At 36.1% G+C, this 11,815-nt stretch overlaps 1 protein-coding gene across 1 annotated transcript; it reads left to right on the top strand.

The window, feature by feature from the left end:
* Nucleotides 1-6,859: 6,859 nt before the first annotated feature.
* LOC139705045 (large ribosomal subunit protein uL23-like) lies at nt 6,860-7,760 on the top strand. Its single transcript, XM_071609230.1, has 2 exons — nt 6,860-7,030; nt 7,489-7,760. The coding sequence occupies exons 1-2, from the start codon at nt 6,860-6,862 to the stop codon at nt 7,732-7,734; spliced, it is 417 nt and encodes a 138-aa protein (XP_071465331.1). The 3' UTR covers nt 7,735-7,760.
* The last annotated feature ends 4,055 nt before the right edge of the window (nt 7,761-11,815 follow it).

Here is an 11,815-nt window from a genome sequence, read left to right on the forward strand (position 1 = left end):
TACAGAAAAAAACAAAAAACAAACAAACAAAAAAACCCTCAAAATCCTAAAAACCAAAAACTTTCATTCTGGAATTGAAATTCATTTGTTGGTGAATTCAAGTTTGACTTCAGAAAGCGTGCCTCTTGGTCATTGCCTAGAGTAGCATTGAGTTGGTGGGTGAGAAGTGTACATGTTGAAAGTGGAGAATAGGTCAGAAATGCATTTAGTAGGTAGAATAACTACTCAAATAATAACTACAGAAATTCTCTGGGGTTGGAAACCGAGGTGGGCTTCTCTTCCTAATCAGTTGCAAATAAACTAGAATACTTACTGCATGTAGGGTCTCAGTGCATGTTCTGGGTGCTTTCTGTGTTTGAACTTCAGAAGAAAGGTTCTGGTCAAGGGCAAAAGTTGTTGAGTCTAATCTGGGAGCCTTTCTGGGAATGACTTCTTTAACCTCTTGACACCGTTCTTCTGTGTGAACCTTGTGTTCACACAGAAAACCAGATTTTTGACCTGGTTTCACTGTTAACAATATCCTTCCTGGGCTGAAGTTATGGCTCAGTGGTAGAGCGCTTGCCTACCATGTGTAAGTTACTGGGTTTGATTCTCAGCACCACATATAAATAAATAAAATAAAGGTCTATCAACAACTAAAAAAAAAATATTTAAAAAAATCCTTCGTGCTTACAGTTTCTGATCTGCTCAGGGATCTTTTGGAATTTATTTGGTGGTTTCAATCTTACTATGCATGTATTCAATGTGCCATCTTGAACCAGATTTCAATTTAACATTTTTCACTGATTCCTTTTAAAATAATCCCATTTAACATATTTCAAAGACTAGTTTTTTTTGTTTTGGTAACTTTCAGTTTACTATAAGTTAACATTTATTAAAAAATGGAAGATAGTACAAAGAACGCTGGTATATGCTCTACCTTGATTCTTCAATAGTTTACCTGTTGCCCCATTTACTTATTTTCTCTTCCCCACTAATCTACCCTCCCCATTGGTTCATTTTGAACAATTTAAGAATAAATTCTTCATTCCAATAAATACATCAGGGTGTGTTTCCTAAGAGCAATGGCATTCTCTTGCATTAACGCAATATAATTATCAAAATCAAGCACTATAACCTTGACATAATATTATCAAATTTGTAGTCCATATTCAGAATTTCATCATCTGTCCCAATAAATACTCTATAAGTACTTTCCATTCCCCAACCATTGGAGCCAAACCAGAAGCACCTAATGCAATTAGTTGGTTATCTTATTTGACCTTGAAAATTTGAAGGTCCACTTATTTTGTATAATGTCTCTTAGTTTGAATTTGTCTTTTGTTTACTCCTCCCATGGCCAATACTGGTGATTAAACCCAGGGGTGCTTTACCATGAGCTACATCCCCTGCCCTTTTTATTTTTTATTTTGAGAGAGGCTCTCCCTGAATTGCCTAGATTACCCTTGAACTTGTGATCCTTTTGACTCAGCCTCACCAGCAACTGGGATATCAGGCATAATAACTTTTTTTTTTTTAACAGGAAAAATTTAAAGAATTATTTTCTAGTAGATATGATCAATTACTAAAAAATGATAAAAGGACTATGTTATACAGAAGTAGCAATAAAGGAAGTAACTTAAAAACTTAAAGGAAATGTTCCCCTCCCCAACCACAAGTTCAGAAATTCAGACCTCTGAGGAGAGGGTGTGGTTCCTGTCACAGGAACAGGCAGCCCCCTGATGAGGCAGAGACATTGCTTTTGGAGGATATGGGCCACTGTTGAATAGCCAATGGGAGTCTCTTTATGGTGATTCTCTTATTCTTTTGATATGTTCATATTTTTTTTTATTAATTCTGTACTATTCAGGCATATAAGATATTCCATGTTTATCTTATACTTTTCAACATTGGCAAATCTTATACTTTTATCTTATACTTTTCAACATTGGCAAAGGACATTATGCTAGGTGAAATAAGACATACAAAAAGAAAACTATTGCATGATTTCTCTTGTATATGAAATCTTATAAATCAATCTAAAAAAATTACATACAAAGATCAGAAAGGTGGTTACCAGGGATGGGGGTAGAGGAAATGAGAAAATGTAGGTCAAGGGGTACAAGTTTGCAGTTATATAGGATGAATAAATATAGTTTTTGATACATAATATGAAGACAGTAGTTAGTGATATCATATTGTATACTGGAAATTTACCTAGAAAGTAGATTTTAGGTATTCTTCTCAAGAAAGGGAGAGGGTGAGCGGGAAAGAGGAAAAGAAGAATAAGAGATGGGAAAAAAAGTGGATAGGTTATTATATGAGATGATGGATATGTTAATTTCCCTGATTATAGTAGTCACTTCTCTATGTGTCTGTAATCAAAATATATTACAAATATGTAGAATAAAAAATAACAGCAACAACAAAAACTTTCGTACTTTTCTTACCCTAGAATCCTTCATTTCTTAAGGGGTTCTTTAACAGAGAAATCAAGACCTGATTACAGTTGGTATTTATTGTTACTTATATGCCATTGCTCTAATTCCTCTCAGCAGAGTTAGGAAATCTATGTATATTTCTGAGATTGACCCAGATTCCCAGTATACTTAACATAATTGCTGTGTACATTTGTTCACACAAAAGAAAGCACAGGAAGTAGTTTTATAACTGATAAATCATAGCACTATGTAAAGCATGCCTATTAAGTAGTGTTCAGTGTTTATTTAAAGTTCTATTTTTTTTCTTGTTGGGGTAAAATATATTTTTAAAAATTAAAATATAAATAATTTAATAACATTCAGTTTCTGTAATTTCATTATCAGTAAAATTATGTAAGTTTATAAAAGTAACATGATCAATAACAACAGTAATAAAAACAGGTGTTTTCCACCTAGTCAGGGAGAGAACACACTCAAGAAACAGTAGTATAATCAAGTAGTTGTCTTTAATCAATTCAGCCTATATGCAGATTGCCACTCTGCTTTTTCTTTAACATTCTGTTCTGTATAGACAGAACAATATGAAAAGACCAAGGGAAAGAGAGAAGATGGAAATTAAAATTTCTATTCAGTCTGGACATCTGTAATGGAAAGGGTATAACTGCTGCAGTAGTTAATGTATACCTAAGCCTATGGGAAAATTGATGTGGTTTGAGTGGTGTTAAAACCCATTTACACTTTTAGCAGCAGAGAAGATCACATGCTACACAGTGATATCCTAAGGGGATAGATTAACATTTCAGATTTTTTTTTAACCAGTAAATTAAAGTTATTTTTAACTGACAAAAATATAAATATATACATGCTGAAGTATGTGATGTTTTTATATGTTGTGTAATATTGAGGAAAAATTTATAAATCATGAAGAGTACAACTTTTATTTACACAACTCAGTGAATTTTGTCAAATGCATCATACCTATTACCATTCTGTTACCATCAAGATTTTCACCCCCTCCAATTTTCACATATTCCTTTCCACTAATTTTTCCTGGCCCTGTATTGTTCTAATATTTTCATCATAGTTTTCCTAGTTTAGAATGTCATGTAAATTGAATCACATAATATGTACCTTTAGTGTCCGTTTGATTTCTTTCACTCAACAATATTTACAGATTCTGTTTTTTTTTTTTCTCCTTTTGTGGTGCTGGGGATTGAACCCAGGGCCTTGTGCATGCAAGGCAAGCATAAACTGAGCTAAATCTCCAGCCCCCAGATTCTGTTTTTGCATGTATCAGTAGCAATTTTTTTTCTTTTTGGTTGGGTTGTAGTATATTGTATGCATATTTCTCACTCTTGTTTATCCATACTTTAAATGGGTATTTGAGTTTTATCTGTGTTTTCTTCTAATAAGCCTTACAGTTTTATTTTGTATGTAATCTTGTAAGAGGAGACATTAAAATTGATATTACTAAAATAAAAAAGATCATAAAAAACTACTATGAATCTGGATGTGGTGGCACTGTTTGGGGGGCCAAGGCAAGAGGACCACAAGTTCCAGCCCAGCCTGGGCAACTTAGCATGACTCTCAAAAAAGGAGGAGAAGGAGGGAGGGGGAGGGGAAGGGGAGAGGGAAGAGGAGAATGAAAACTCCTGTGAACTACTGTGAATAATTATGTGCCTAACAATTATTTGGATAACTTAGAAGAAATAAATTCCTAGACACATACAACCTATTAATAATGGATCATGAAGAAATAGAAAATAGAACAGACCAATAACGAGTAAGGAGATTGAATTAGTACTAAAAAATCTCCAGTCAAAGAAATGGCCAGGAGTGGATGACTTCACTGTTGAATTTTATTAAACATTTCAAGGACTAATACCAATTATCAGACTCCTAAAAAAATTGAAGTAGAGGCAATACTTCCATGCTTATTTTACAAGGTTAGCATTACCCTGATACCAAAGCCAGATAATACTACAAGAAAAGAAAATCACTGGCCAATATCCCTGATGGTACAAAATCTTCAATATAATATTAATAAACTGAATTAAAAAAATCATTCAGCATGATCAAGTGGGATTTATCTCTGAATGGTCAAACACATGCAAATCAATAAACATGGTCATAATATGATCATTATCTCAGTAGATGCAGAAAAAGCATTTGACAAAATTCAACACCTTGTCATGATAAAATCAGCCTACTATAATGACACAGCCATATCAATGTTTATAGCAGCTGAATTCAGAATAGCTAAACTGTGGAACCAACCTAGATGCCCATCAATAGATGAATAGACACTGTGGTACATATATACACAATGGAATATTACTACTCAGCGTTAAAAAAGAATAAAATTATGGCATTTGCAAGTAAATGGATGGAGTTGGAGAATATCGTGCTAAGAGAAGTAAGGTAGTCCACAAAAATTAAAGGCCAAATGTTTTCTCTGATTAGTGGATGCTGATCTATGATGGGGACTGGTATGGGAAGAATGGAGGAACTTTGGATTGGGCAAAGGGGAGGACGAGGAGGGGTCTTGAGGATAGAAAAGATGATGGAATGAGATGGACATCATTACCCTAGGTACACGTATGATTGCACGAATGGTGCATCTCTACATCGTGTACAACCAGAGAAGTGAAATGTTGTGCTCCATTTGTGTATGATGAATTGAAGTGCATTCTGCTGTCATGTACAACTAAGTAGAACAAACAAAAATAATAAAAAGAATTGAAGTAGTCTCATTTACAGAAGACATGATCTTATATATAAAAACCTTTAAGACACTATCAAGAAATCTGTTAGAATTGATAAAGTCAGTAAGTTACAGGATACAAAATCATCATACAAGAATCAGCAACGTTTTTATGTACTCATAATGAACTACCTGAAAATGAAATCAAGAAAACAATTCCACTTACAATAGCAACTAAAAAATTAAATACTTAGGTGTAAATTTAATCAAGGAGGTAAAAGACTTGTATCCTGAAAACTATAAAACATTGATAAAAGAAAATACAAAAAAAGTTAAAAGTGAAAAGATTTTTTTATTTTTATGGATTGGGAGAATTAATATTGTAAAAGTGTTTACACTTCCAGAATTGGTCTACAGATTCATCCAATCCTTGTTGAAATTTCAGTGTCATTTTTCATGGAAATGGAAAAAATCCTTAGGATTCGTATATGGAATTCCCCAAACCGAAAATGATAAAACCCCCAAAATAACAAAACGAAACAAGCAAAGAACAATTACCATAAACAAACCTGGAGGTCTCATATTCCCTGATTTCAAAACGTAAAATGGTTGGAATCAAAACAATGTGGTACCGAAGGGTGGTGCCTGCCTATAAACTCAGCTACTCAGGAGGCTGAGGCAGGAGGATCACAAGTTTGAGGTCAGCCTGGGCAAATTGGACTCTATCTCACAATAAAAAATAATAAAAGATTGTTGGTATAGCTCTGTATTAGAGTGCTTGCCAGCATGCAGAAGGTCCTGGGATCATTCCTCAGAACTGGATTAAAACCAAAAACAGAATAAAAAATAAACCAAAACCAGCATGGTATTAGTATAAAAACAGAAACATCAAAAAATGGGATAGGATAGAAAAATTCCAAAATATACCCATGCATTTATGGTCAATCAATTTTTGACAAAAGTGCTAAATAGGACACAAAATGAGTGAAGGAGTCTTCCATAAATTGTATTGGGAAAACTAGAAATCCACTTGGAGAAGAATAAGATTAAATCTTAGTATTATGCTGTTTTTAGTCAGCTTTTTCACCGCCGTGACTTAAAGACTCGATTGGAGAGGAGGAAAAATTTATATAGGGCTCATGGTTTCAGAGGTCTTAGTAGGTAGAAGGCTGGCTTCATTCCTCAGGGCTCGAGATGAGGTTGAATATTATGGTAGAAGAGTGTGGCGGAGGGAAGCAGCTTACATGGTGGTCAGGAAGCAGGGAGTCAGTCCCCACTTGCCATATACAAATATATACCCTAAAGCCATGCCCCAATTCCCACCTCCTCCAGTCACACCCTACCACTTCAGTTGTCACTCAGTTAATCCCTATGAGGGGATTGATTCACTGATTGGATTAACACTCTTATAGACCAATCATTTCTCCTCTGAACCTTCTTGCATTGTCTCACACATGACCTTTTGGGGGACACCTCACATGCAAACCATAACATAGGCTATAATAAAAATCAACTCAATTAAAGTTATAAGACTCCAAATTATCAAACTAATAGAGAAAAACAGGAAAGCTCCATGATATTGGTTTGGCAATGATATTTTGTATATGACCTTGAAAGCACAGATAATGAAATCGAACAGACTGATGGGATTACATTGAACTGAAAACCTTTGTGCAGCCTAAGAAACTTCGAAGTGAAAAGACAACCTTAGAAGAAGGAGAGCCTTTTCACCAAGATGACGCCGAAAGCTAAGAAGGAAGCTCCTGCCCTTCCCAAAGCTGAAGCCAAAGCAAAAGCTTTGAAGGCCAAGAAGGCAGTGTCGAAGCATGTCCACAGTCATAAAAAGATGATCTGCACATCACCTACCTTCCGGGGACCCAAGACATTGCGGCTCCAGAGGCAGCCTGTTGGGTGCAGAGCAGGCTGAACTGTGTTGTCTGCAGGGCAGGCTGAACAGATGTTGGCTGCAAGATAGCCCACACACTCAAATCCCCCTCTATCTGGTCCTTTATCACCTGTTTGCCTCAAGTCTGAACATTCAACCCCGCTCAAGGCTGAACACTTAACCCCTCCTTGGGCCAACAAGGCAGCTTGCAGACCCAGAGGCCCCATTAGATTTGGGCTATAAAAACTCCCTCCTGCCAGGCCCCCCTCTCTCTTGCTGTCTCTCTCTCTTGCTCTCTTTGTCTTTCTTGCGCTCTCTCTCTGTCTCTTGCTCTTGCTCTCTCCCTCTTCATCTCTCCTCTTCTCTTTCCTCTCTCTCTCTCTCTCTCCTTCTTTCCTTCTTTCTTTTCTCCTCTGTTGCACTGCTGCAGTAAAGATCTTTTGGTTGCTCCGAGTGTTGTGGTCACTTTTCTTTTACAGCCCAAATATCCTGGGAAGAGCACCCCCAGGACAAACAAGCTTGACTACTATGTCATCATCAAATTCCCTCTGATCACTGAGTCAACCATGAAGAAGATTGAAGACAACAACACACTTGTGTTTATTGTGGATGTCAAGGCCAACAAACACCAGATCAAACAAACTATAAAGAAGCTCTATGACATTGATGTGGCCAAGGTTAACACTCTGATCAGGCCTGATGGAGAGAAAAAGGCATATGTTTGACTGGCTCCTGATTATGGTGCTTTGGATGTTGCCAACAAAATTGGGATCATCTAAACGGAGTCCAGCTGTCTAAGTCTAAATATACTTTTTTTTTCCAACATAAAAAAAGGAGAAAAGATACTTGCAAATGATACATCTGATAAAGGGCTGACATTCAAATGTATAAGGAACTCAAATAATAACAAGAAAACAAATTACTCAATTGAAAAATGGATGAAGAATCTGAAAAAATATTTCCCAAAAGATACAAATGGCCAGAAGAGCTATGAAAAATGCCCAGCATTACTATATCTTTAAGGAAATGCCAATTAAAACCAAAATGAGCTCTGTTAGCTTTTCATTGCTGTGATCAAAAGTCCTTACCAGAACAACTTAAGAGAGGAAAGTTTATTTGGCTCACAGTTTCAGAGATTCAGTCCATGATTGCCAACTCTGTTGCTCTAGGCCCAAGATGAGGTAGAACATCATGGCAGAATGGTGTGGCAGAGGAGTACTGCTCTACTTTTTTTGGAACTGGGGATAGAACTCAGAGGCACTTGACTACTAAACCAAATCCCCATCCCTATTTTGTATTTTATTTAGAAACAGGGTCTCACTGAGTTGCTTAGTGCCTTGTTTTTTGCTGAGGCTGGCTTTGAACTCTCAATCCTCCTGTCTCAGCCTCCCAAACCACTGGGATTACAATGTTGCTCTTCTTATGGTAGCCAAGAAGCAGAGGGTCAAGGAAAGGTGAACCCTTCCAGATCATGCCCCCAGGGATTCATCCACTCTGATTATGCCCCATTAGTCCACAGCCACCACCCAGTTAGTCCATTTAAACTAGGTTGGACTAATTGTATTACAGCTCTCATAATCCAATTATTGCACCTCAGAATATTCTTGCACAGGTGATTTGGCGGGACATATCACATTCAAACCGCAAAATATCACTATACACTGGTTAGAATAATTTTTAACAATAAGATGAAAGATAACAAATGTTGGAGTGGTTGCAGAGAAAAGGGAATTCCTATGTTGTTAGAGGGGATGTAAATTACTATCGCTGTTATGGAGAACTGTATGCATCTACCTGTGTGTGTGTGTGTGTGTGTTGCTGGGGATTGACCCCAAGGCCTTACATATGCTAGGCCCAGAAAACAGTATGGAGTTTCCTCACAAAACTAAAAACGATACTACAATCCAATCCAGTAATTCCACTTATAGGTTATATATAACCAAACTGCTGAAATCACTATATCAAAGGGACACCTGTGCTCCCATGTTCATTGCAGTATTATTCACAATAACCATGATATAGAACAACCTAAGTTCCATTAGCAGATGGATGGATATAGAAAATGTGGCATATATATATACAGTGAAATACTGCTCAGGATTAAAAGGGGGATAAATCCTAGCACTTGTGGTAGCATTGGTGAATCTGGAGACATTATGTGAGCTGAAACAAGCCAGACCCAGAAAGACAAATTTTCCTCGATTTCACTTAGATGTGTAATCTAATGAAATTGAACTCACGGAAGTGGAGAGCAAAACAATGTTTAACCATATTCCGGGAGTTGGTGTGTTAGTTTTTTTCCCTCTGTGATCAAAATACCTGACATGAATAACTTAAAGCAAGAAAAGTTTATTTTGGGTTCATGGTTTCAGAGGTTCAGTCCATGATCAGCTTACTACATTGCTGTAGGCTAGAGATGATGGCAGAATGTCACGGCAGAAAGATGCGGCAGAGGAAAGCTGTTCAGTTCATGGCAGCTAGGTGGGGTGAGAGTGGGAAGAGTGTGAGGAGCAGGGATGAAATAGAATTTCCAAGGGCATGTACCCAGTTACCGACTTCTTCCAGTCACACACCAGCTGCCTGCAGTTATCACCCAATTATTCATTCAAATTATTTATTCATCAAATGGGTTGATCCACTGATGAAGTTATAGCCCTGTAGTCTAATCATTTTACCTCTGAACATTACTACATTGGATTTGTTTCCAATCCATGAACTCTTGGGGGGACACTTCATATCCAAACTATAACAGGTGAGGAGGAAGGGAATGGATAGTTGTTGATCAAAGGGTGCAAAGTTTCAGATAGATAGGAGGAATGGGTCTTGAAATCTTTGCACAGCAGGGTGAATATATAGTCAATAATAGTGTATTATATACTTCAAAAGAAGGGAGCAAAAATTTAAAGTGTTTGACCATAAAAAAATAGGTATATGAGGATATGGACATGTTGGCTTGTCACATTGTATACAGATATCAAAACATCACTTTATACCCCATAAATATATACAATTATTATTTGTCAATCAAAATAATATTAGTAAATTAGAGAAGGAAGGCACTGACATATAATTCTATTGTAAACTTAAATAATTTGAAAAAATTAGAAAAGAATAACAAAGCAATATTATAAATAATTTTATGTCAATAAATATGAAAATTTATATCAGTGGTCTGTAAAGAAAGTATGAACTGTAGGCCAAATGTGGCTTGCCACCTATTTGTGAATAAAGTGGTAAGAGCACTTATTTACCTATCCTCTTTTTATTGGAACTTGAATATATTTATTTCTATTTTATCTGTTGATGATTTTGTACTACTAAGTACAGAGTTGAGTAGTTGTGGAGGATCAAATTGTTGGAAATGCCTGGAGTATTTACTCTGTGATCTTTTACAGAAAAAGTTTGCTGACCCCTGACTTAGATGAACAAATTCATTAAAAGACTCTAAGTACCAAAATTCATTCAAGAAAAAAATAGATAGCCATTGATATCCCACTATCCACTAAAGAAACTGAATTTAGATCGAAAACCTTCCCACAAGTTGGGTGGCACAAACCTGAAATCCCAGCTACACTGGAGGCTGAGGCAGGAGGATAGCAAGTTGGAGGGCCAACATGGGCAACTCAGTGAGATCTTGTCTCAAAAAGTTTTTAAAAGCCTGGGAAAGTAGCTCAGTGGTAGAATACTGGCCTACCATGTTTTGAGACCCTGGATTTAATCCCCATGACCACATATAACAACAACATCATCAATAGCAAAAAGCACACAAACAAACAAACAAAAAACCTTTCCACAAAGAAAACAGTGGGCCAGATGACTTCTCCAGCAAACTCTACTTCTTCCTTTTCATCTTTTATTTATTTTTCCTTCTCTAGAATTTCTGTACAATGTTGAATAGAGTTTACAAACTCAGACATCCTTGTCCTTTTCATAGTCTTATTGGGATAACATTCATTATTTCACCTTAATAAGGTTATCAGTTGTAGGTTTTTTATAGAAGCCATTGGACGGTTGATAAAGTTTCTTACTATTCTTTATATGGAGTATATTTAATCTGAATGGATGTTGGGTTTTTTTTTTGTGTGCTTTTTTCCCCCTGCTTCTGTTGGCATAATCTATAGTTATATAGTTTTTCTTCTTAGTTCTGTTAATAAGGTAAATAATGATTAATTTTAGAATGTTAAACCAACATCACACACTTGTGGGATAAGCCATCCTATTATGATGACACTGATTTTATGTTTATAGGTTCAGTTTTCTGATATTTTAAGATTTTCCTATTTATATTCATAAAGGTTGGTATATATAATTTTATTTTCTTGCAATTATTTGTCTAGTTTGGCAACAGGATCATGATTTCCTAAACCAAATTGGGAGAGTGTACGTACATTTTCTATTTTCTGAAGGAGCTATGTTATTTACTGCTGAATGTTTGATAGAATATGCTAGAATTAATTGCAATCTGCTGAGCATAAAGTTTTTTTTATATTGGAAGGGTTGTATTAACTAATTCAATTTTTTAGTAGACAAAGCTTTTCAAAAATTTCTATTTGTTTTTGTTAGTTTGTTAAATTGTGTTTTTCAAGGAATTTATACATTTAATCTAAGATATCAAATGTATTGGCATATAGGATGCTTACTTGTCATACTTTTCATGTTTTTAAAATCTATAGCAGCATGCCCTCTTCAACTCTTTCTCTCTTTCTCTCTCCCCTCCCCTTCCCTCCCTCCCTCCCTCCCTCCCTCCCTCCCTCCCTCCCTTCCTCCCTTCCTTCCTTCCTTCCTTCCTTCCTTCCTTCCTTCCTT

Source organism: Marmota flaviventris, chromosome 3 (assembly GCF_047511675.1).
Source record: "Marmota flaviventris isolate mMarFla1 chromosome 3, mMarFla1.hap1, whole genome shotgun sequence".
Taxonomy (NCBI): Eukaryota; Metazoa; Chordata; class Mammalia; order Rodentia; family Sciuridae; genus Marmota; species Marmota flaviventris.